Raw genomic sequence first — 25904 nt, forward strand, 5'->3', positions numbered from 1 at the left:
TAGTGGTCCAAGCTGCAACTTCCACAAGACAATCCGCCTATTCATCTATCCCCCCCCCGGATAGGGATGATAAAAAAGTGGACGCTTGGGCTCGCAAGGTGTTTACCTCGGGCAGTATGGCTCTTAAGTCCGCTAATGTTACCTGTACCCTGGCCAGGTTCACCCATACCCTGTGGGATTGTGTTACGGCGGCGGCTGAACATATTCCAGAAGGCGATGAAAGGGAAGGCTTTCTGAATATTGTTAAAGATGGCAAGGAGGCAATGGGAGAGTGTCTCAAATCAGTACTGGATACTGCTGACAGCATCAGCAGATCCATGTATACCAGCACAGTACTGTGCAGATTTGCGTGGTTGAGGAAGTCAGGGTTTGTACCGGATATGCAGGCAAGACTACTTAACATGCCCTTTGACGGCTCGAGGCTGTTCTTCAAAGCTCTCATCAGCTTTATTGCCGACCTCCAAAGCGGCGGCTAAGTCCCTGAGCGCCTCAATGCGACAGCCTCAAAAACCTTATTCAGGCTCATCTTCCTGGAGAGGTCGTTCTTTTTGTTACTATTCCTCATTTGGTAGAGGAAGAGGACAGGCTGCACAGAAAGATAAAAGAAATTTCCCTTGTGGTGAACGAGGAAGAGGTGCGAAATCAGCCTTAGCAGCAGCATCTTTGCCCTCAGCTGCTCCTGCAGCCGCCTCAAAGTCACTCTGAGACCTTGTCACACAAGACTCCGGGGGGGAAGCATAATCTCTCAGCATCTGAACGAATGGCGGGACATTACTTCAGATGCTTGGGCACTGGAAACAGTAGCTCAAGGTTACTACCTTTCCTTCCTAAAAAGGCCTAAGGACCATCTAAAAAGAATCAACTCTGTCAAAATTCCAGATCTGCTCCTTGTGCAGGAAATGTTAACCCTGCTAGAGAAAGGTGCAATAGAACATGCACCTGTAGCGGAGAGGAACAATGGTTGGTACTCCCCTTACTTGCTCATCCCAAAGAAGGACAGAGGACTGAGACTCATCTTGGACTTAAACAAGCTCCTCAGGAAGGACAAGTTCAAGATGCTAACCCTTTCTCAAATCGTTCAGGCTCTCCAACTCCTAGACTAGTTGGTATCATTGCACCTTCAGGATGCTTACTTTCATGTGCCAATCCATCTCAAGCACAGGAAGTACCTGAGGTTGGCGGTTCTCACTATCCGTTTCTAGTTCTGCCATTCGGGCTGACCTCCGCCCCAAGGGTTTTCACCAAGCTGATGGCGGTTGTGGCAGCGAGTTTCAGGAGAGGGGGGGATTCACATCTACCCCTACCTGGACGATTGGTTGATCAGGGCTTGTTCCCCGAACAAGCTCAGGAACACCTCTCAATCACCTGCCACTCACTACACAGATTGGGCTTCTCCCTCAATTACAAGAAGTCACATATGGTACCATTCCAAAGACTCCAATTTATCGGAGCAGACCTGGATACTTCCTCGGGCAAAGCATTGCCTCCCGAGGTGAGAGCTCATCTCATTCTGTAGATGGTTACAAAGTTCCTTAATGCCCAGCATCGGCCGGCTTTCGATTTTCTGAGGTTGCTTGGCCTCAATGCATCCTGCATTTTTCTGTAGCCAGAGGCCCAATTGTGGATGAGATCCCTTCAATGGGCCCAAGGACTCAGTGGTCCCAAATCTCGGGGAATATGTCGGATCTTCTGCAAGTTCCAAGCACAGTTGCTCAGGACCTTCTATGGTGGGCTTGCAATGACAATATCCTCAAGGGAGAATATTTTTGGCAACCATGGCCAGAGATAACAGTAGTGACGGACACCTCACTCACGGGGTGGGGAGACCACACCAACGATCTGACAGTCAGCAGTCGTTGGTCTCCATTGGAGTCCAAACTACGCATCAACCTTTTGGAGCTGAGGGCAATCAGACTAGCGCTGAAGGCCTTCTTGCCCTCTGTACAGGGAAAGAATGTCCTGATAATGACAGACAACACGGTGGCCGTGTACTACCTCAACAAGAGAGGAGGCGTAGGGTCACTACCACTGTGCAGAGAGGCAATGCAGCTCTGGTTCTGGGCAATACAAGAAGGAATCTGTCGGCAGTTCACCTAGCCGGAGAGCAGAACACAGCGGCGGACACTCCGAGCAGGCAGAGCACAGTGTCCCACGAGTGGGAACTAGCTCAGGCAGTCCTTTCAGAGATCTTCACCCTTTGGGGAACCCCTCAAGTGGATCTGCTCGTGACCAGTTTCAACAGGAAGTGCGAACTGTACTGCTCAAGGGAATTTCCTCCGAGAGGAGCTCTAGGAGACGCGTTCGTGGTGGGCTGGGAGTTTCCACTTCTGTATGTATTTCCTCCAGTCCCTGTGATTCCTCACCTATTCAGGAGGTTGAAAAAGTTTGGGAAAACCATGATCCTAATTGCTCCGGATTGGGCCAGGAGGATGTGGTGCCTGGACCTTCTGGACATGTCCATCTGAACCTCCAATAAGACTTCCACAAAGAGAGGCTCTTCTCTCGCAAGAGGAAGGTCTAGTTCTCCATCCAGAGGTCAAGATACTCATCCTTCATGCATGGTTTCGGAGAGGTTGAGATAGAAGGATTGGGACCTCCCGGATGACGTAATGGAGATTTTGCTTTCAGCCAGAAGTCCAGCAACTAAATTCTTGTACCAGTGTCGTTGGAATAAATTTGGTAACTGGTGCAAGGATAAGAATGTGGACCCTTTTCAATGTGGCACTCCTATGGTGCTATCTTTTCTGCTACACTTGGCCAATCTGGGCTCCGGATTGGAACAATAAAGGGATACCTGGCAGCGCTTTCCAGTTTCAAGCGCTCCTCGGAAGAGGTTTCCTATTTCAAGAGTCCATTGGTTATTCAATTTTTGAAACGACTCACCAACGTGTACCCTCCAGCACCGTTTCATGTCCCTGCTTGGGATTTGAAGCTTGTGTTGAAATTCCTAACTTGTATACCTTTTGAGCCTTTACATTCCTGCCCTTTAAGGCTTTTAACAGTTAAAACTGCACTTGTGGCTTAACATCAGCCTGCAGGGTTAGTGAGTTACAAGCTCTCTCATGCAAACCACTGTATACTACCTTTCACAAGGACAAGGTGGTACTTGGAGTTAAACCTTCTTTCTTACTGAAAGTAGTTTCTGATTTTCACAAGAAATAACACTCCCAGTCTTCTACCCGCCTCCTCATTTGGGCAAAGAAGAGGAGAGGTTACACAGATTGGACCCAAAAAGGGCTCTGGGTTTTTATATAGCAAGAATATGAAAGTTACGCCAGGATGACCAACTTTTCGTGGGTTATACTGGTCATAAATTGGGATTAGCAGCGACAAAACAAACTATATCCCGCTGGATTACTTTGGCTATTGTGGAGTGTTACAGGTTAGCTGGGAAAGACCCGCCAGAAGGGCTTCGTGTCCATTCCACGAGGGGTATGGCAACTGCCATGGCTCTTCGAAGGGGGAGTCCCTGTAGTTGATATCTGTTCAGCTGCAACATGGGCATCAATCCATACTTTTGTTAAGCATTAGTGCTTAAACGCCTCTTCTTCCCATGAGGGATTGTTTGCTAGAGCTGTACTACATTCCATCCATGATAAAGATAAATAGTACTCCCACCTCCTAAATTATCACTGCTATGGGAGTCTATCATAGATGATGAATATGTGGGAGGACACAATCCATTCGAAGCACAAGTTACTTACCAACTGTAATGTTCTTTCGACTGGATGTTCTTCCCACGTATTCCTCATCGCCCCTCCCATCTTACCCCGCTGTACAATTTACGTGGTTTACACTTTACGTTCACGAAGAGCTTACAGTCTGGGGCACGACAATGTTTAATTGATTATACAAAAAAACAGAACTAAAGCCAACGGGCGCAGCACGAGATACTTATACTGCTGGTGACAGCGACACGCTACGGAGACCGTCGAGAGACACCGACGCCACAACCTCGTGCACAACGTCCTCTGCAGAGAATTTTTTTCCCGATGCAGTGAAATACGAATATCATAGATGAGGAATAAGTGGGAGGAACATCCAGTCGAAAGAGCGTTACAGTTGGTAAGTAACTTGTTCATCTGTTTTTCTTGCGTTAGCAATCTGGATCGGCTCCTAAGAAGGTACCTTTTCAATGGATGTAGGTAGGAGCAATAGTCCAGGTGTGCTGCCTGAATTGAAGAACTGATTTTACTTACTCGAAAGATTCACGTTTTAGGAACCGGCATTGCGAGCTGCCTCTGTGCTTCTGCCGGCACCCGCTCGCTTCCTGGAGGAGGTGGAGCCACTGTGACACGTGACCAATCACGTGTTTCCCAACGCCCTCCTAACACCGGGGCTGCCTGCTGAGCGGCGTGTGCTGCCTGAATTGAAGAACTGATTTTACTTACTCGAAAGATTTACGTTTTAGGAACCGGCATTGCGAGCTGCCTCTCTGCTCCTGCCGGAACCCGCTCGCTTCCTGGAGGAGACGGAGCCACTGTGACACATGACCAATCATGTGTTTCCCAATGCCCTCATAACACAGAGGCCGCTAACCCTTGCGGCGTTAAGCCCGACAGGGGTAAAGGCCAGTGACTGTTATGCGGCTGTTTGGCGGCGTTGGCAAGACTATAAGACGCTGACATCAATACAGTCTGAGCCATATCGAACTACCCCCAATTCTAGAAGGGAAGACAGAAAATATATAGTCGAGACTGCGGGCAATTAGCCTTTGATCCACTATACGTAATAACGATCCGGGAGGCACACGCAGGGGAAAGCCCTGGAAATTGGCATTCAAGAACTCAACTCTTCGTTTTATTAAAAAAAAAAAATAACAAAAAAAACACAAAACGAACGCCTACAAGTAAAATAGAAGCTACAAAACAGTAACTAAAAACTACATACAATAGAAAAACATACCCTACAGTGCCCGAACGGGCAAAAAGTGTGCATCTCTAAAAACTCACTCTTCGAATGACACGAACAACAAAGCGCGGGAAACCCATTGAACTAACACCCCCGCACATGAATCTCAGAAGAAAGACAATGGAGACGCCAGAGCTACAACATGTAATGACCAAACACTGCGGTAGCCCTAGAGAATGTAATACCGAAGAATGACCAACAATTACCGAAAGCGATACCAATACAAGCAGAGCAATAGAAAGAATTCAAATAATAGCACCAACAAATGAATGCGACAGAAACACCAGAGAACCTTCTCCTCCAATCTCGAAAGCAGATATGAAGTTGATCTCCCCAATTAAAAAGATACAAAACACACCCGAACTAAAAGAGAAGCCTGTAACAAAAAGTGAAAACGAGAACTTAGTAACAGGAGACATGAAATTGGAGAAAAAAAAAAAAATAAAAATAAAAAAAAAAAAAAGAGTCCATGAATGTGGAACGAAGTGACAATACTACCCCTGCTCAAAAGAACCAAATCAAAATAAAGAAGGAGGATGGGATAAAGGAAATTGAGAAGATCCCAAAGCTGTCGTCCGTACAAGAAGGAAAAGAGGAAAAAGAAAGAAAAATCATAACCCAGCAGGAAAAGGCTGCCAAAGCACAAATGAAATGGCAAGCCCTATACGAAAGCCGTAGACACTCGCAACAACTGGACTCAAAGAAAAATGAGCAGACAAATCCTAAAACCGCACGATTATCCCTTGATATAACAGAAATTGAAAACCTAATGAAGAATCATGAAAGAAGAAAAGAGGTCTTCGGCAGCCCTCCATTACTTGCAAAGAAAAAAGAGACAAACTTGGATACAAAAGCAAGAAAAAGGAAAAGTACTAACACCAAAAGAACAAGAAACCCACAACAATGACAGAAGATCACAAAACAAGAATGATTGGCAAATCAAATGCGAAGAAACACCAAGAATTTGGAGACAAATGCAGATGTGATCAACATACTGAACAAGAATTAGCATCTATACCGACTTCAAAGCTAGACCTACAAAATATGCTGATCACAACTACAACACAATCATTATTGCCATACTTGAAGCTGCAAGAGGCACTAGTAGATTCAATAAAAGACCAAACACACATAGCATTGATCTATTCAAAACAAATCTACTTAGAACAATGTATGATGAAAATACTGGAGCGACTAGATATCGAAGCACAAAACAGCCACCTATGGCAAACTAGGCTAGTTGACATCGCACGCAGCGACAGAGCCGAAAAAACAGATCTGACTCACGCACTAATTACAATGATGACACAAGGAAACCAAGAAAAACCAAAGCAGATGCCTTCTTTAAATCCCCACAGTTTAAGCAACACGTCGACATGGTAAAAAGGGGTAGATAACAGCGATCCCCCAAAGACTGCAGAAAGACAAGAAGCAAAAAGCAATTTCACCTCCGTAGAAATAAATCTAATCGACCTTACTGGGGAACCCCCTAAAGTGATGAATACAAACAACCACATAGACAGAGACAAAAGGAAAAAAGGAAAGCAAACCAATCAATGACAAGAAACCTATAATCGATCGGAAAGGAAAAGAAACTTATGAAATCTTTGCGAAAGGAAAGAAGACTCAACTCAAGAGTAAACAAGATAAAAAAGGAACACCCAATAAAAAAGAAAGGCAAAAGGATCACACGCTTTCTTAAGAAACCTGACGAATCCCCCAAAAGAACTGCACCCAGAAATGAACAAATTATCACAGCAGAACAAACAAAAAAACATCGAACCCAAAGAGAACAAGATAGGTCTAAACCACAACGATGAAGCCATACAAACAGATGAACTAATCAACCTATCAACTTATACGGAAGATGAAATTGATCAATCTGAAGAAGCCCAAATAGAAATGGCAGAGACATCTTTGATTACGATAGATGAATACGAAGAAGAGCATCCAGAAGAAGACCAAAACCTGGAAGAATCCGGATATGAAATGTCACTTGATGAAATATCAAAAATTGAATGGGAAGATGACAACAAAACAACAGCGGATGCAAATAATCAATTCACACCAACAAGGGAATACAAAAATAACAATGACAAGGATGAAACAACTGAAGACCAAACAGGAAAAGTAATAAAACTACCAATCTTTGTACTCCCACAAAATCAGCAGACAGAAAAAATAGACAAGAAAATCAAAATAAAGAACAAAAAGTGACAACTTAATCATGAACTGCTCCAATGTGCTAAGACTGATACAAGCTATCCCAAATATGACAGAAATTACAACGAAAGCTATACGAACAGTAGAATTTTGTGATGAAATAACAACGGACCAAGTGAAGATTACCTTTGAATCTGAAAAAACACTGAACAGAATGCTAGATAATAAACATATCTGCAAGCAGATAGGCTTCGAAGTGACCTTGATCGAAGAATTGCAAAATATAGAGCGGAGGAAAAAACAAAAAATATCAAGTTGGAGCCAGTCTGGGATGAACGAAAGTAGTTGCGAAATGGATGACGCCAATGAGAAGACATTATCTGAACATAAGAGAAAAGGTGACAAGTATGAGAATAAAACAGACAAGAAAGACTATCGAGACCGTCACGACCTCTACAGAAAATACGGAATATGGAGGCAACAAGACGATTCACCAATAAATACAGAAGAAAGATATAACCAAAAAAGATAACAATTAAAAGAAGACAATCTGCAAACCACCACATTATGCTCATGGAACACCCGAGGACATAGCCATTTATTCAACAAAACGAACTCGAATCTCGTATCGGCTGACATAATCTGCATCCAAGAATCATGGATTACACAACAACCGATAGCTGACTGCTACACCATACTAATGAACCCCGCAATCCAGAAGCAAAAAGGCAGACCGTCCTCTGGACTTCTAACTATAATCAAAAATGGACGAAACATCGACATATTAGAATATGAAAACTTAAACCCGTGGATACAAATTACAATACTCAAGCACAAAACGGGAAACAAAGAAAAAGAACCTCCAACTGTGAATCACAAAAAGGACCGCATATGGGTGATAATGAACCTATATTGGAACCCGGCAGGAACAACGGATGAGAAATTTATAGATATGGTAACATTAGCAATAGACAACACCAAAGGAAAATATAATGAGACAGAATTTATATTATGTGGAGATCTAAATATCCACATATTTAACGAAAAAGGAGAAGAAATAGAAAAATCTCATCTGTCACCTTGAGCCAAATGCTGGACCAAAGAACTACTATGCAGGAACTTAAGAAGATTGGATAGCATCGATATAATAACTGGAAGGCCAAAGGAAACCTGGGCAAGAGGCAAGTCCATTGCCATAATTGATTACATCTATATGACTGAAAATATACATGAAGAACTGAGGGAATCCAGAAATATCAAAACAGAAGCAAGCGACCACTACATAATAAAAAGATCATGGAATACTGGAAAAATGGCAAAAAACAAACTGGACCCAATAAAAAAATCGAAATAAACAATGGACAAAACAGATTAAGAATTGGAAAAAAAAATGGAAGATTGCCAAAAATAATGCATAACTCAACACTAGATGAATTAGAAAAAATCAATTATGGATGGCTACTTTTACCATATAGATGCCAAAATACAACAAATGGAAAGCAAATAACAAAAAGAAAAAACACCCAAGCATACAACGAGAAAATAATAATAAAGAAAAGAGAATTGAGAGCAAAAATAACGAGGATAAAGAAACAAAATCCACTGGATAAAGACAAGGAAATTAAAACAGCAAAACAACAATACAGAAATTGGATAAAGAACAACAAAGCTATGATAATACAAGATGACGCAGAGAAAATGCTCCTGACTCTAAAGAACAGAAACATGAGACAACTATGGTCGTTATTACACGATCAAACACAGAACAGCATGGTCACTGATGTACCAGAAGCAAGATGGACGCAATATTTTAAAGAGATTTATGGAAACAATGATTCAACGAAAGAAGAAAATAACACCCAACAAAAAGCGTGGCAATGGGAATGGGACCATGAAGATCTAGAAAAGGCAATAAATACCCTAAACTCCTCCAGAGCCCCAGGTCCAGATGGCCTTTCCAACACGATAATCAAGCAGAATACAGAAGTCTGGATAGCGCTATGCGAGAGCATCTTCAAGATGATACAGAACACACAAAAAATTCCAAACACATGGACAGAAGCCGTTATAATACCCATATTCAAGCATGGAGACACAAAGGAACCACGAAACTATCGACCTCTGGCACTTTTAGACCCTTTGGGCAAGATTTTCGCAAAAATACTACTAGGAAAACTGGACAGATGGGCAAATAAAGAAAAGAAATATGCAACGAGACAAACCGGATTCATCAGAACACTGGGCACTAATATCAATCTATTTCTACTAAATGTATTGAAACATGAAGCCATAAGAAACAAAATACAAATTTACGACGCCTTCATTGATCTACGGCTAGCTTTTGACTCTGTGAGCAGAGACATTCTATGGAAAAAACTGATTGCATGAAAATGCCCAACTGACATCATCGAACCGATTAAACTCTTATATGGGGACACCAGCGCGAGAGTCAGCCTATCGAGAGACGGCTCACTTACGGAACAAATCAGAACATGTAATGGCCTAAAACAGGGATGCCCATTAGCAGCTACTCTATTCCACCTCTACATGGCCGATCTGGAAACAAACATTTACACACCACAAATAAATCCTCCAAAAATAAACAATACAGCCATACCCTGCATTATGTATACTGATGATATAGTGCTTCTCGCAAAAACACCAAGAGGATTGCAGATTGCACTAGAAAAACTAGAAACATGCATGACAAAGAATAACTGGAAATAAACACGGAGAAAACGAAAGTCATGTCTCTAAAGAAAGAAAATAAGATCAGTCGCCAGCTCCCGTCTTTCCATATAGGAAGGGAAAAAATGGAAACAGTAAAAACCATAAAATATCTTGGAATATGGATCTCCCAATCACCAACAGAAGAAGAATGGGCGGTACAACTCAAAGTAAAAACCTTATCCTTAGCCCGGCAAGCGAAAATAATCCACCGAAAGAATGGAAAATTCTCAATGACCCCAGTAGTTACATTCTACAAACAAAAAGTAACGGCCATGCTAACATACGGAGCAGAAACCATGATAAATATCAACCCCAACATCTGGGACAGACTAGAAGGGTGCTTCTGGAAAAAAGTACTAAACCTGCCGAATTCACTACCTATCACACGAATTAGAGCAGAACTTGCACATCAATCGCTCAAATCCATTGCCTCATGGAAACAACTTGATTTATATAGGAACATTATGATCAAAACCAATACCCCACCCCTGGAAATACTCAGAACGGGGAAAAATTGCAACAGAGAACATGCCTTAGAAAAATGGAAAACAGTGACAGAAGAGAAAAGAGAAGAGCAAGATATTTCGATGGAAATGTTATTAGAGAGACCTCAAAAAGCGAAAATAAAACGAAAAGAGAATGACTGGATGAAGACAAACCAAGAGAAAAACAAATACCGGCATAACATACAAAGCCCATTTGATAACAGAAGAATTAACCAACTACCTTCATACCTGCAAATATTTCCATCTTCAAAAATCAGAGATACATTTATGAGACTTCGGTTGAACATCCTCCCGACCCGAGAAATAATGGCAGCCAGAAAACAAATTCCTATAAGCAAAAAACACTGCCGATTTTGCAAGAATCCCAAGATGACCGAGAGTTTACATCACATAATCATGATATGCCCGGCATTGAATGAAAAAAGACAACAATCGGGAGAATGGTTCATGAACACCGAGACTGTACTAACACCTGAGGATCGCTGGGCGAGGATGATATCTGGGAATGAGAAAAAACTGGTGTTTGCCCCAATATAATTCTGGCACAATATCATGAACAATAGATGAGTACGACAACACAGATACAGGAGGAAAGAAAACAAGAAGAAAAAGAACAAAGCTCCCATAGCACTCGCTTGGTAAATTGACTAAAGATCATAAGTAAAGAAAGATGAAAGGTTTGCATGCAAACCAAACGTTTTTAACGAAAAATAATAATAAAAAAAATAGTCCAGCGCCACACATTGTTAAACACTGGGTCCGATTATTCAGAGCGACTCCCCTCCAAGGACTGCACGTCCACAAGTCTGCCTCGATCTGGCAACGGAATACATTACATTGAGGGGTGGTGAGTGTTTAAGTGGAATGGGTGGAGCTGTTTTTTTTTTTTTAACAATTTGCATTTTGGGCTGGGAATATCCATTTTGTTGTGCTTTTCAGGTTGAGGTTTCTGCTGCCTGGACAAAGAACACTGGGTATACATTTTCTGGACACTACTCTTGCCTAGTTCACGTGCATAACTAGAACAAGAACCTAGGAAAGGCTATTACATATAAATATTTAATGGGGCTAAAAAGGAAAGCTAATCTTCCATGTATGTAGTAGGACCTATGCCCTTACATGTACATACATTTAAAAAAAGGTGATAACTGCTACTTGGCTTCCTATCTTCTCAAGCACTTGGGGCCGGATTCAGGAGTTGCATGCACGTATACAATAGTGTTCTGTCTTAGTCCATTATATACTTACTGTGCACTGATTTTCAAATTCACAATTGTGTTTGCTGTGTTAAATCCACTGTCATTCAAATTTTCCCATTTCAGCATTAAATTATGCCAATCGGCAGCATTGTCTTTAACTTTCCTTGCACTCCCAGATAAAGTGGTTCTTTTTGGGGTGTTGGAACTTGGACTCTTGGCTAGAGAAAAAAACAAAACAGGCACAGTAGAGTTAAGAAACTTAAGTTGTTTTTAAAAATCCTACAAACCCCAAGTTCATGTTATGATAAAGCTACACAGAAAATAAACTTCCAGAGTCAGTCACACAATATGGAACTAAGCCGCTAAGTAGAGCTTTGCTTGGTTGACCTCATCTGCTTTCTAGTTTGGGGAGACTACAAATAGCCGTTTCATTTTCTGGAACAATACATACAATCTGTAGTACTCCCCTGGTTTTGTGAGGATTAAAAGAAACCAGAGTATGTGTGTGCAAAGAGAAGAATCTGTACTGCTATGTTCCAGTTGATGGCGAGTGTACGATTAGAGAAGACTAAAACATGCTTTTTAGTTTTGGCCTTTATGCTGTGCTCCAGACAATCACTGTCCCTTATGCGGCAGTGCTTTAAGTGGGCTGGGGCCAGGGCCAGATGGTGCCGGGGTCCGGCAGTCTCCAAAAATTGGGGCTGAGCTGGGGCCCTCCGTCCCACCGCAGCCACGGCGGGAGATGCCCCCGCCCTTAAGGCAGGCAAGCAGACAGAAGGGCCAGCCACTGGAAATTCCTCTGGTGACCCCTCGTGTGAGGGGGTCACCAAAGGAAGTTACTGTCACTTTATTTCCCCCCGGTCGCCGAGGCATCTTTAACCCTCTGCGAACCTGGGGATTCCTTGACATATTTCGGGGTATATAAAAGATGGATTGAAAAGTACTCAATTGAAGCCACCTTTTATAAAGCTTTGCTCATGGACAAAGACGCCTCAGGCTTTATAAAAGATGGCTTGAAAAGTAAGCAAACCGTAAGGTATGCACACAAATATATATACATTTTCTATATTTGTGTGTGTACCTTACATGGTTTGTGTACTTTTCAAGCCATCTTGAAGTACACAAACCATAGTAAGGCATGCAAACAAATATCTAAATGTATGCATTTATATATCTGTGTGCGTACCTTACTATGGTTTGTGTACTTTTCAAGCCATCTTTTATAAACCTAGAAATATGTTACATATTTCTATGTTGATAAAAAAAATGGCTTGCATAGTACACAAACCATAGTAAAGTATCCACATAAATATAGGACATTTGTATATATTTGTGTGCCACTCTCAACTCTCGCTCAGCTGTCAATCACTTCTCTGACATCTGCCACCTCCTGGAAGAACTTGATCTCGATGTCTTCGGTCTTACTGAGACATGGTTCACAGCCAGCTCTGTCACAAGCTTTGACACTCTCCTCCCTGATCGGTACACGATCCTCTTCCTGCCCAGATCCAACCGTTCCAGAGGGGGCGTAGCCTTGATCTTCCCGTCGTGGATTCCTGCCTCTGTCATTCCTATGCAGGCATACTCCTCTTTTGAATGCCTTGTCTGCAGGCTCTCTCCTGGCCACTCTCTTACTGTGGCTAGCATCCATCGGCCACCTGGTCTGATCACCTCGTTCCTCTCTGAGTGGGCGGACTTCTTCTCCCTCCTCGCCTCGACCACTTGACGACTCCTTCTTGGAGACTAACATCCACCTGGATGCTTTCTGTCCCTCCTCTGGACTCTTTCATGACCTGTGCGACTCTCTCTTTCTATTCTCTCCTCTGGCCTAACTTACTCTGCAGGGCACACTCTAGCTGTTCTGATCTCCTCAGACCTCCCCCTCACCACTCCTCTCTCCTGGAGTGATCACTTGCTCCTTTCCTCCCATCGCTCCCCCTCTACCCTCAGGCTAAGCCAACTCCAGCACAACCATCTACCTTCTCGGTCATTCGACCCATGAAGCGTGTCAGTTGAGGCTTTCGCCGCCACTTTCTCTCCCCCTCCTCCTCTGGCTGACTCACATCCTGTCCCAGCCCTTTCCATTTTCCACTCTTCTAGCTCTGATACTTTTGTCCCCGTCATGAGGATCGGCTTGAAGCCCAAAGCCAAGTGCACCTGGTATGACTCTGACCTCGTCACCCTTAAACGGAAGTGGAAGGTGGCTGAGAGGAAATGGCTAGCTTCCTGTGCATCCTCTGATAAACTGGCCTGCCGCCTGCTCCAAAGGAGCAATACTGGCTCTGTCTGCACTAAGAAGAGAGCCCACGTCCAAGCCTGCCTCTCTGCGGCATCTAACAACTCGGCCGAGCTCTTTAAAATCTGCAAGGAGATAGGCAATCCTGCTGCAGTCTCTACCTCTCCTGTCCACTCACAGGCCCTCTGCACATCCCTGGCTTATGATTTAATCTCTAAAACCAGGACATCTTATCCACACTCTCGCCTCCTCCCTCTACTCTCTCCTCTACCTCTGGCCCCTCTGTGGCCACCTCTCTTCCTTTCCTCTGTTCTCCCTTGACAAGGTTTCTAGACAAGTCTGATCTATGAAAGTCTCATCAAAACAGGTTCTTCCCTGTTCTTCCAAAACCCTCTCACCCAATCTCCATCACTCCTTTCCTGAGCAAACTCACCCAATCTCCATCACCTCTTTCCTGGGCAAACTCTTGGAAAAGCTGGCCATCTCCCAGCTTAATCTTCACACTGGATCTATTGGTTGTCTCCATGACCATCAGTCCGGCTCCGGAGCAGCCAGAAGCACAGAAACTGCTCTCCTGAACATCCGTGACAACCTGCTCTCTAACCTTGTATCACACTGGGCTGGCGGACTCACCACTTTATCAGGTTGATCGGTAATTTCTTCCTCATCAGTAGAACTCAACTCATTCCCCCGTTCCCTTTCCTCCTCACCTGAGCTTGAAGAGTAATTTAACTTCTTTCTTCTGGCGTGCAGAGCGGGAAGCCTTTTCTTCTGTAGAAGGTAAGGTCGGCCTCGAAAGGAAGCCACCGCGGCTCCACACAGGAGGCACGGTGACCCACCTCCGCGACTGACTAACACTGGAGTGAGGGGAAAAGCCAAACGGCGTAAAAACCCCTCCGGAGTACTGGAGCAAGCAGGAAACCAGAAACAGGAAATACTCAGTGCAGTACAATCAGGCGATCTTAGGCAAGGTGAGTATGAGAGTGTACAAGAGAGGCAAGCTCCATAGAGAATGGAGCAGAGCGAGTGACAGCAAGGAAAAGGAACGGACCGGTGAAAACAACCGGAGGAGGGAAAACTGGAAAGACTGGAAGAAGGAATTGAGCAAGGGGAAAGAGAGCAAGGGCTTGGAAGAAACAGAACAGCACGGGCGGAGCACCGCCAAGGAGAAAACTATAGAGGAGTGTGAGCAACAGAGGGAAATCCGAAGTTGCAACGCGCCGAGCTGCCTAGCGTGTGGAAGTAAATACGCGTAGCGGCGGCCATGTTGAAAAAGACTAGAACGTTAGTGCTGTCAGGGAAAAAACGTGACGGCACAATTTAATGGCGGCCTAGCTTCCACCTCTTCCACAGCCGCCAGCGCCCAGCGGTCGTGACAGTATGCCCCCCTCTAGGGCGACACCCCCCGGGCTTGCCGGGATGTAGGTTGTGGAACCGGCGTAACAAACGGGGTGCGTTAACATAAGATCGGGGTTCCCAGGAATCCTCGGACGAAGGGAAGCCTTTCCAATTAATAAGATATTCCAGGCGGCCCTTATGGTAACGGGAATCCCTGATGTGGGAGACTTTGTATTCTTCAGAGTTAGGGTCGGGTGAAAAGTGAAGTCTGGGAGCTCTCTGCCTTCTCTCATCAGCCACATAGGAGCGGAGCTGTGAGGAGTGAAAAGTCGGGTGAACACGACTAAGCGACTTAGGTAACTTGAGGCGGTAAGCCACTGGGTTGATCTTGGTCAGGATGTCGAAAGGTCCAATATACCGGGGGGACAACTTGGAAGGTCTGACCCAACAGGGTAGAAACTTGGTAGACAGCATAACCTTTGAGCCCTTCTCCCACATCGGCACCTGTCTCCGGTGTCGATCTGCTTGGTCTTTGTATTGCATGCTTGCCTTTTTAAGACTCTGTTTGGCAGATATGTGAGCTTCTCTCAGCTGCGCCAAACCGGATTCAATCGATGGGATAGAGGTATCTTTCCAGAAAGTGGGTATAATAGATCTGGGGTGGTATCCGTAAGTACAATAAAAAGGACTCATACCTAAAGAAGCATGAATCACATTGTTGTACGTGAATTCGGCAGTTGGGAGAAGAGAAACCCAATTGTCTTGTGACTGATTTACGAAACACCTCAGATATTGTTCAAGGGTTCCGTTCAGCCTCTAAGTTTGGCCATTAGTCTGAGGATGGAATCCAGAAGAAAGAGCCCTCTCAATTCCCAACAATTTGCACAAAGCTGACCAAAACTTAGAGGTGTACTGGCTGCCACGATCGGATACAATCTTTTGAGGGAGACCATGCAATCTGAATATGTCCTTAAGAAAGACTTCAGCGGTGAGCGAAGTAGAAGGTATGCCGGACAATGGGGAGAAATGCACTAATTTGGAATAGGTATCGACAGTTACCATGATGCACGTACAACCTTGGGATTTAGGTAAGTCGACGATGAAGTCCGTAGAAATGTTAATCCAAGGACCTGGAGGGATCGGGCTGGGTTGAAGTAACCCCAACGGTTTCTGGGTGGAATTCTTGTTACGTAAACAAGTCAAACATGTTTGAATATAAGCCTGAGTGTCTGCCCTCATATTGGGCCAAAAGAAGGTTCTTTGGAGCAGTTCGAGCGTACTGCGCAGGCCTCGATGACCCGGAACCTTCGAGTCGTGACACCACCTAAGAGCTTGTACCTGGAGGTCGTGTGTAGATAGGATTAGTCTTCCTTGGTTGAAATACAGTCCATCTTTTTCCTCGACAGGTAATTTTCCTAGAGTGGGAGCGGGTCCTTCTAAAAGAATATAAGCCCCCCTAACCTCTTCTAGAAAAGACGACACAACCAGGACAATCTTAGTACGAGGAAACATGAGTTCTTTCTGATATGGCTTGTTGACCTCGTTTCTTCGAGACAACGCGTCAACGACTTGGTTTTGAGAGCCCGGAATATACGTGATGGTGAAATTAAACTGAGCAAAAAAAAGTGTGCCCACCTGGCTTGTCGGGTGTTGTAGCAATCCTGTTGCCTCAAAATCTGCAGATTTTTGTGATCGGTACGTATCTGAAATGGGTGCATACTTGCTTGAAGTAAGTGTCTCCATTCCAGACAAGCCAATTTCATAGCCAGTAGCTCTTTCTCGATGACAGAATAATTTTGTTGACTGGTTGTCAAGGTCTTAGAAAAATAGGCTATTGGATGTTCCATGCCGCGGTTGATTTGGAGAAGAACAGCCCCTACTGCAGCAGCAGAAGCGTCGGTCTCCATCATGAAAGGTTTCAGTCGGTCTGGTTGCCGAAGAATAGGAGCCGTGCAGAATCTTCCTTTGAGACTGGCAAAACTGTCTTCAGCCTCTTTATTCCAAAGAAAGGGTTTAGAGGATTTCTTAAGTAGAGAAGTGATGGGCAAGGTGAGCCTCGAAAACCCCAGGATGAATTTCCGGTAAAAGTTTGCCAGACCTAAAAACCTCTGGATGTCCTTGACAGATGAAGGAGATGGCCATGAGAGAATGGCTTCAACCTTCTCGGGATCCATGGTTATCCCCTCTTCAGAGAGTATAAAACCCAAGTAAGGCATGGATGATTGAGCGAAAGCACATTTCTCTGGTTTGACCAATAGGTGATGTAATCGGAGTCAGTGTAACACCTCCAATACCTGGGAAGACTGCTCTTCCTTCTTCCGGGAAAATATCAGGATATCAAGGTATACAACTGTGTTGATCCCCAACAGATCGGAAAATATGCGATCCATAAACCTCTGGAATATAGAGGGGGCATTTTCCCACTCCAAATGGCATCACTCGGTACTCAAAAAGCCCGTAGGGAGTGCGGAAAGCAGTCTTCCATTCATCACCGGATTTCACCCGAAGCAAATGGTATGCGTTCCGAAGATCGAGCTTAGTAAACAATACCGATCCCTGAACGGCTTCAAGTATCTCCGAGATTATAGGCATCGGGTATCTGCCCTTGATCGTGACTTGATTTAGACCCCTGTAATCAATACAAGGTCTCAACTCCTTGGAGTCTCTCTTGGGTATGAAAAATAAGGAAGCACCTGCTGGGGATCATGATGGTCGGATCAATCCGTTTGCAAGATTGTCATCCAAGTAGCTCCGGAGAACTGCCTTTTCAGCCATAGAAAGGGGGTACATTCTTCCAAAAGGAACCAAGGCCTGAGGTATGAGGTCAATATTACAATCTTCCGGCCGATGAGGGGGGAGTACCGAAGGTTGTTGTTCCTTAAAAATATCAGCAAATTCCTCGAATATCCTGGGTATATTGTGGATGGAGCTACTCTCAGTAGCACATATCGTCTTGACTTTCTCAAACATCGGTCCCGGCAAACACCTTTCTTGACAAAAGGAAGAGTGAAAACTCAGCAGGTTGTCTGTCCAATTTATTGTTGGGTTGTGTTTGCGGAGCCAACCAATCCCCAATATAACAGGGAAATGGGCGGCCCTAATGATATCGAACTTCAAAGACTCAGAATGTTGTTGGATAGATACTTGTACTTCCTCGGTGGTGTGGGTAATGAGCCCGGAGCATAAAGGAGTACCATCTACCCCTTCTACCTTCTGGTCTTCCTTCTTTGGAACTCGGAGAAGACCCACCTTGTCTGCCCACAAGGTGTCTAGGAAATTTCCGGCAGCTCCACAGTCAAACAAGGCTTGTGTCTCTATCTCCTGTCCTCTGAACTGGAGTTGGACGGCAATTACCATCAATCGATGGTCTTCGGAGGTCTTGGCAGGGGTCACTGAAAGCGTAGCATAGGAACCAACTGACGCCCCTCGATAGTCTGTCCCACCGACTACCGAGGGCGCTCGTTTCCCGGCCTTCTCGGGGGTACGTCAGGACAGTCTCTCAGAAGGTGATTGGCCGAACCACAATAGAGACACAGACTGCCTTCTCGCCTTCTCTTCTTTTCTTCCGCTGTCAAAGGAGCTCGGGTGGTACCAATCTGCATCGGTTCGTCTCTGGAAGGTGGGCGAGTAACAGGTGAGGAGGTCGAAGTGTGGGTTTCAAGAAAAGATCCAGGAGGACGAGTCTTCTTCTTCTCGTTCTTTCTTTCGGTCATGCGATAATCGATCCTAATTACCGCCTTGATGAGATCGGAGAAAGAATCTGGGCGGGGAATTCTGGCTAGTTCGTCCTTTAAGTCCTCCCGCAAACCCCTCCGGAATATGGTATACTGTGCTTCTTCCTGCCAACCAGCCTCAGCTGCTATTCTTTTGAAAGAGGACAGATAGGAAAGTAGGTCTGAATTTCCTTGACGCACGTCAAGGAGGTCTTCGCTGGCTACAAAGGCTGTTTCCGTATGGAGGAAAGTCTGTTTGAGGAGGTCCTTGGAGGCTGTATAATCCTGTAACACCGGGTCAGATCGAGATACCAAAGGAGTGGCCCATGCTAAGGCATTACCCGTCATATGGGTTATCATGAACCCTACCTTGGTATGGTCTGTGGAAAAAGTGCCTCTTCGGAAAGCAAAGTGAATATTACAAGCATCAAGGAATTCCTTTACTTTCCTCTCGGTGCCATCAAATTTGCCTGATACCAAGGTTAGGGGGGGGGATCAGCTAAGAGCTGTTCTCGAGCAGCAACCCTTTGTTGAAGGGCGGCATTGTCTGTTTTCAAAGTCTGAACCTCCTGACTCAAACTCTGTACTGCTGCGACGAGTTCCTGGAGTTGTTGTGGGGTTGCCATCTCAATACTTTGGCGTTGCAAGCTATCACACTGGGCTGGCGGACTCACCACTTTATCAGGTTGATCGGTAATTTCTTCCTCATCAGTAGAACTCAACTTGTTACCCCGTTCCCTTTCCTCCTCACCTGAGCTTGAAGAGTAATTTAACTTCTTTCTTCTGGCGTGCAAAGCGGGAAGCCTTTTCTTCTGTAGAAGGTAAGGTCGGCCTCGAAAGGAAGCCACCGCGGCTCCACACAGGAGGCACGGTGACCCCCCCTCCGCGACGGACTAACAACGTAGTGAGGGGAAAAGCCAAACGGCGTAAAAACCCCTCTGGAGTACTGGAGCAAGCAGGAAACCAGAAACAGGAAATACTCGGTGCAGTACAATCAGGCGATCTTAGGCAAGGTGAGTATGAGAGTGTACAAGAGAGGCAAGCTCCATAGAGAATGGAGCAGAGCGAGTGACAGCAAGGAAAAGGAACGGACCGGTGAAAACAACCGGAGGAGGGAAAACTGGAAAGACTGGAAGGAGGAAGTGAGCAAGGGGAAAGAGAGCAAGGGCTTGGAAGAAACAGAACAGCACGGGCTGAGCACCGCCAAGGAGAAAACTATAGAGGAGCGTGAGCAACAGAGGGAAATCTGAAGTTGCAACGCGCCGAGCTGCCTAGCGTGTGGAAGTAAATACGCGTAGGCGGCGGCCATGTTGAAAAAGACTAGAACGTTAGTGCTGTCAGGGAAAAAACGTGACAGCACAATTTAATGGCGGCCCAGCTTCCACCTCTTCCACAGCCGCCAAAGCCCAGCGGTCGTGACACCTTGGGTCTAATCTCCCCTCTGTCCTCGTCTTACTCGCTTTCTCTTCCGCCTTTGACACTGTCAACCATGCCATCCTGCTCAATTGTCTCTGTGATGACTTGGGTATCACCGATCAGGCACTGGCCTGGCTGACCTCGTTCCTCTCTGAATGACCCTCCCAGGTTGAACTTGCGTCCTTCCTTTCCTCTATCTCACTCTCTAACTGCAGTGTTCCCCAGGGGTCTAACCTCTCTCCCTGGCTGTTCAACCAATACCTGGCACCTCTTGCCCACTGCATTGCCGCTCTCTGCTCCAACCTTCAGTGCTACGCACTATGACACGCAGCTCGTTTTCAGGCTCCCCTCTGCCACCTCTTCTTCTCTGATCTCTGACTGTCTGCTATCCAGGAGTGGTGTGCCACCAACAATCTATGCTTTAATGCCAGTAAGATGGAGATTCTCCTCATCAGTACACCTGCTCCCTCCTTTCCTGTCACACTCTGGCTGGCCTCCCTTGGCCCTCTTCCTGCTCCCACCTGTGAGGCTAAGAACCTCAGGGTCATCTTTGGATCCACATACTCCTTTTCTCCTCACATCTCTAAGAAGTCACAATACTAGCTGCACCTCCTCAGAGGTATTCTTTCTTTCCTCTCCTTCCCCCAAGAAGGTCACCGTCTAGAGCTCTGGTTCTCTCTAGGCTGGACTACTGCAACAGCCTCTTTCTAAATCTGTCTGCTTCAACTCTCTGAAACTCATCCAGAACAGGACTGCAAGACTTGTCCTTGGCCTCAAGTCCAGGGATCATATCGCTCCAGCACTGAAATCTCTACATTGGCTCCCAGTGGCTGCAAGGATTAAGTTCAAGACCCTCTGCATTGTCCACAAGATCTTCTGGGGCCTGGGTCCTCAATACCTCCAACTCTCTCTTTGTAAATACCTTCCTACTCGAGCTCTTTGCTCCTCCACCTCAAACTCCCTCAGAGTCATTTGCTTCTACAAGCAACGAGTTGGTGGTAGATCTCTTTCTTCGGCTAAGGGCCTCCCTCTCGAACAGCCTCTCTGAAACTCAAGAACTATCTCCGGTTCCGGAAGCACCTCAAGACCTTCCTCTTTGCTTCTGCCTTCTCTCTCCTGCTGATTTCCTGTCTGATACTGCACTGGTCACCTGGCTACCCTCTGATTTCAGGCCCAGGTCCCTACCCACCCAGTTGCACACCCGAACTGCCTCCTGGTAACCCTTGCACTTGGGTCTGTATGTGTAACCCTACTGTACCCCTACCTGCACTTTTGGACACCTGCTGTCTGCACTTAACCTTGCACCAGCCGGCCACACTTCTTGTTATTGTTTTGATCCCATATACACCATATACACCACTGCCCCTCCACTTTGCCCTGGCACTTTTACCTTGCCCCACACTTGCGCGATCTCAATGTCACTTGGCCTAGTAAGATGGTTGTCTCTGTCCTCCCTCTGTTCCCCCTTCCTTGCCTCGTCGTGTCTTGAAACACTTGTGTATAGGCGCGTTACAAATGCCATATCATACCTTACGGTTTGTGTACTTTTTAGGCCATGCCCATCCCACTAGCCACACCCCCAAATGTCATACTTACTAGTGCCAGGTCTAAAAAGGTTAGGTTGGCAATACTGATGGACCGAGGAAGGGAGTGTATAATATAAAAAACACCACAAGTATTTAACATCTTCCTCGAAACGAATATTTTTCTTTCACACCAGCAAGCACTTTCCCCACATATTCTAGCACAAGAGTTTAGTCCTAGAATATGTTGGAAAGGTTGAACAATTTACCATACATGCCAGTATTATCCATTCATGCCAGAAGTCAATGCCTGTTCTTAATGTTGCATTTTGGGGTTTGTAGACTTGGGGTTAAATGTGAAAATCTATAATTGATAAAGAGGGGGCTGCCTGTTGTGCTGCTGCAAGTCGCTACCCCAGGCACTTACCGTCCATTGTGTGTGCTTGTAAACAACGGTGGCCCTTCCAGGTTTAAGACAACTGTGCAGCCATCACAGAGGCCACGCACAGATGAACCATGCAGCCCTCCAGGGTGCCTGGAGCGGGAATGGGTACAGGTCAGAGGGCCCCAGGTGGGGAACATGTACACAGCGAAGCTTCAGAGAGAAAGTTCACAAAGTCTAGGGTAAAGAGAAAGGGCTTTCAGAGTCTATGGCAGGGTGGTAGCACAGAACAGAGTGCTCAGAATCCAGGAGACTGTACAGAGAGAGAGAGAGAGAGAGAGGGCTCAGGATTTAGAGTGGGCAAGTGCACAGAGAAAGAGAGTGCTCAGGATTTAGAGTGGGCAAGTGTACAGAGAAAGAGAGTGCTCGGGACTTGGGCAAATGTAGAGAAAGAGAGTGCTCAGGATTTAGAGTGGGCAAGTGTACAGAGAAAGAGAGTGCTCGGGATTTGGGCAAATGTAGAGAAAGAGAGTGCTCAGGCTTTAGAGTGGGCAAGTGTACAGAGAAAGAGAGTGCTCGGGATTTGGGCAAATGTAGAGAAAGAGAGTGCTCAGGCTTTAGAGTGGGCAAGTGTACAGAGAAAGAGAGTGCTCGGGATGTGGGGTCGGCAAGCAGCGAGAGGCAGACATGGTGAGATCATAGGGGGCCGAACTGCATATAAGCAGTAGAGGACTCGTCGCAAAGCCTGTGGTCACGTGACGAGGACGCCGGCAGGGACACCAGCCGAACATGGCCGCCATATTAGAATGCCAAAGTCCTCAATAGTGTCACTGCATTGGCCAGAGTCCCGAGAAAACCCCCACTGACGGTTTAAGTAACATCCTCACGTGACGTTGCATGTAATAACAATCTGAAACATGACTTTTACTATCTCACTAGAAACAGCGACCGCTACAGATTATAATAGGAGCTCCTGTTACATTAATCACGAATATAGTGACTGTGCCTTTCCGTTCCATGAAGGGAGACGGTATTTCATTTTCTGGCGGCGAAAGCCAGCTGTACTCCAATTCGGGTTAACGGGGCCGTGGTTGTCCCTATTCTGTTTCTTGGATGCGCCCCCCCCTCCCCCGGTCGGGTCCAGGGCGGAGAGGAAACGTCACTTCCTGTTTTGGAGATGTCACCGCGCAGACGGCGGGTGATTGGTCGGGGCCGGGCTGTCAGGAGTTGGCTGCAGGTCTTCCCCCATCACACAAGGAGTTGAACTGAAGGTTCCCCCAACCACCTGATGGTGATGAGCCAGAGAGACGCGAGGACCCGCCGCCCGTGATGGTGAGTGTGAGTGTGAGAAAGGGCGAGACACCTGATGATGTGTCTAACCGTCCCATGGCTTTAAGCACGAGCCCGTTTCAGCAGTGGAAAAAAGCTGTTCTGGGACAACCACCAGGGGTAACTGACGTCACCACCCCTATAGGCAACCAGCACCCCCACCATAAGGGGTCTAGCACCACCAGTGTCGCCCCCCCCCCCCAGAGGAATCCGTGCTGCCACCATTACACAATACTACAAGTCCCACAATGCAAAGGTAAAACCAGGGCTGGAATAGCATCTTCAGAACAGAATGGGACAAGTTGCACTTTTGCTACTACCACAAAGGACTCTTATCTCACCACCAAGCTGAACCACTACCAACTGAACGGGTCACTCGCCACTACCGCACATGCATGCCTACATTTGTAAATGAATAACCTGGGGAGGCCCTGCCCCCTTTTTATCCAGACTCTGTGTTGTGACTTGTGTTCCCTGCCTTGGACCCGGAACGAATGCTTGCCTGGTGGAATGTTATGCTTATGGAATGTTGTTCGGTGAGTGCCCCTGTAAGTTCCATGAATGGTCAGCGGGAGTGAAGCAGCCTGTGAGAGTGGAGGCCGTTGGATGTCTCCTGTGTACCTTCCTACTTACCTTGCACTTACCTGATATACATGGTCACTTACCTTACTTGCAAAATCAGACTTTCATTCCACCCCACCCACCAACACTGGCAACGAGGATATTGGGGTTTGGAACTCGGCACACATTTTACAGGGGTATTCTGCCACCTGTGACACTAATATTGGGGTGTTGGGCACCGCACTTGAGGGGGTTCCCTGCCTGTGCCTTGGGGAGTTGGACGCTGGTACCTTTAGGGGGTGGTCCTTTCCACCTGCAATGCACAGTAGTCGGTGCATGTGCTCTCTGCATTTTGAGCTTCGAATATTTGTTCTGGTCTAGTATACTAGAAAATGAAGGGTGTGCTGTGTTTCAGTGCACCTTAGTTGGCAGCAGGATGAATGAGGATGCTGTTTTGGAAGTGTGTGGCACAGTGGTTTCAGAGTTGGGGCTGGTTCCTTGGTTTGAATGTCTGTTGTTAGGCCAGCGACATACTTTGAATGTTTTGTATGGTTGGACTTCATTGTAGGTCTTTGAAGGGATGAGGTAGGTGGGAGCGTGTCTCCTTGTTCTTTGGAATCGAGTGAGTGGGATTTGGATTGGAGTGGAGGTGGTCAGTGTTGTTGGTTTCATACTTTGGTCTCATTACCCCGTGTATTTTCCCCTCACACTTTTTTCTGTTCCTTTATCTTGGCTTCTGTTACTGAGGGACATGTGTTGTGTCTTGTGTTCCCTGCCTTAGTCCTGCATGAATGCTTGCCTGAGAGGATGCCTGGTGCAATGTTATGCTTATGGAATGTTGTGAGGTGAGTGCCCCTGTAAATTCCATGAACGGTCAGTGGGAGTGAAGCAGCCTGTGAGAGTGGAGGCCGGTGGATGTCGCCTGTGTACCTTCTACTTACTTACCCTTGGACGACCAGATGTATATACCTTGTCACTGGAACTTAGTAAAGAAGTTCACTTCCCTTGCCTGCAAAATCAGACTTTCGTTTCACACGCAACACACTGCCCACATTTTTACAAAAAACTCCCAAACCCCACGTCAGCAGCAGTCCAAAAGTAAAAAAAAAATACTATTTGATTCGCTTAACACTAGGAGAGCGATGGTTTAAGTTTTTTGTTTATCACTGCCGAAGTTGTACCCAAAATGAGAAACAATACAGCAGTTTTGTATACCTTTGAAGTAAGACATTAGTGAGATAACCGCTTTAAGAAATTGCGCCTAATAGCCTCACTGAGAAAATTGCATTTAGAAGTGTGCCCAATAGTCTCTCTGAGAAATTGCATCTAGAAGTGTACCCAATCGCATCTAGAAGTGTACCCAAGCAAATTAGAAGGGTACCCAATCGCATTGAGAAGTATACCCAATCGCATTTAGAAGTTGGGCCCAATTGCCTTTCTGAGGAAAGCTGCAATTAGAAGTTGTACCCAATTGCGTTTAGTAGTGTACCCAATTCACCTGATTGGACCTGATTGCATAGAATTGCATGACGTACATAATATGCTCTGGAATGCAGTCAACATTTGAAAGGACATATATCATACCACACCCCACGCTTACTCTCTTCTTCACACCACCACTCAACTAGAACACAGATACTATGACACCATTCGGTATAACTGTTCTCATATCAACATCTACCGCTCACTCCCCATCACTCTAAGTAATCGCTGCTGGTTTCACACCCCCCCAGCCAGGCGTTCTCCTCAGGCCTAACGCAGCCACACTCGGTCTGGATAAATCCTGCCAGAGCGAACACATATCCCTGATCTCCCAACCGCCACACCTACCGCTAGGAAGCAGCTACCACACGAATTCCGCACCAGCTGCACACATACCGGTGCGCACTCGCACCTT

General features: G+C 45.9%; 2 protein-coding genes across 4 annotated transcripts in view; one reads left to right on the top strand and one right to left on the bottom strand.

Moving 5' to 3' along the window:
* The window catches only part of CINP (cyclin dependent kinase 2 interacting protein), a 43706-nt gene extending 20842 nt beyond the window's left edge, over window positions 1-22864 (bottom strand). Inside the window, exons 1-2 of the mRNA XM_069638100.1 lie at window positions 22163-22864; window positions 11559-11727 (exon numbers count right to left, since the gene is read on the bottom strand). Of these exons, the coding sequence (XP_069494201.1) occupies window positions 11559-11727; window positions 22163-22169 (176 nt within the window). The 5' untranslated portion in view covers window positions 22170-22864. The remainder of the gene's footprint in view (window positions 1-11558; window positions 11728-22162) is intronic.
* Window positions 22865-23272: 408 nt separating this feature from the next.
* The window catches only part of TECPR2 (tectonin beta-propeller repeat containing 2), an 879235-nt gene continuing 876603 nt past the window's right edge, over window positions 23273-25904 (top strand). For all 3 annotated transcript variants that reach the window (XM_069638097.1, XM_069638099.1, XM_069638098.1), the window contains exon 1: window positions 23273-23449. The gene's annotated coding sequence lies outside the window, so the exon portion shown is untranslated. The remainder of the gene's footprint in view (window positions 23450-25904) is intronic.

Source organism: Ambystoma mexicanum, chromosome 14 (genome assembly GCF_040938575.1).
Source record: "Ambystoma mexicanum isolate Mex_15411 chromosome 14, UKY_AmexF1_1, whole genome shotgun sequence".
In the NCBI taxonomy this organism is placed as follows: domain Eukaryota; kingdom Metazoa; phylum Chordata; class Amphibia; order Caudata; family Ambystomatidae; genus Ambystoma; species Ambystoma mexicanum.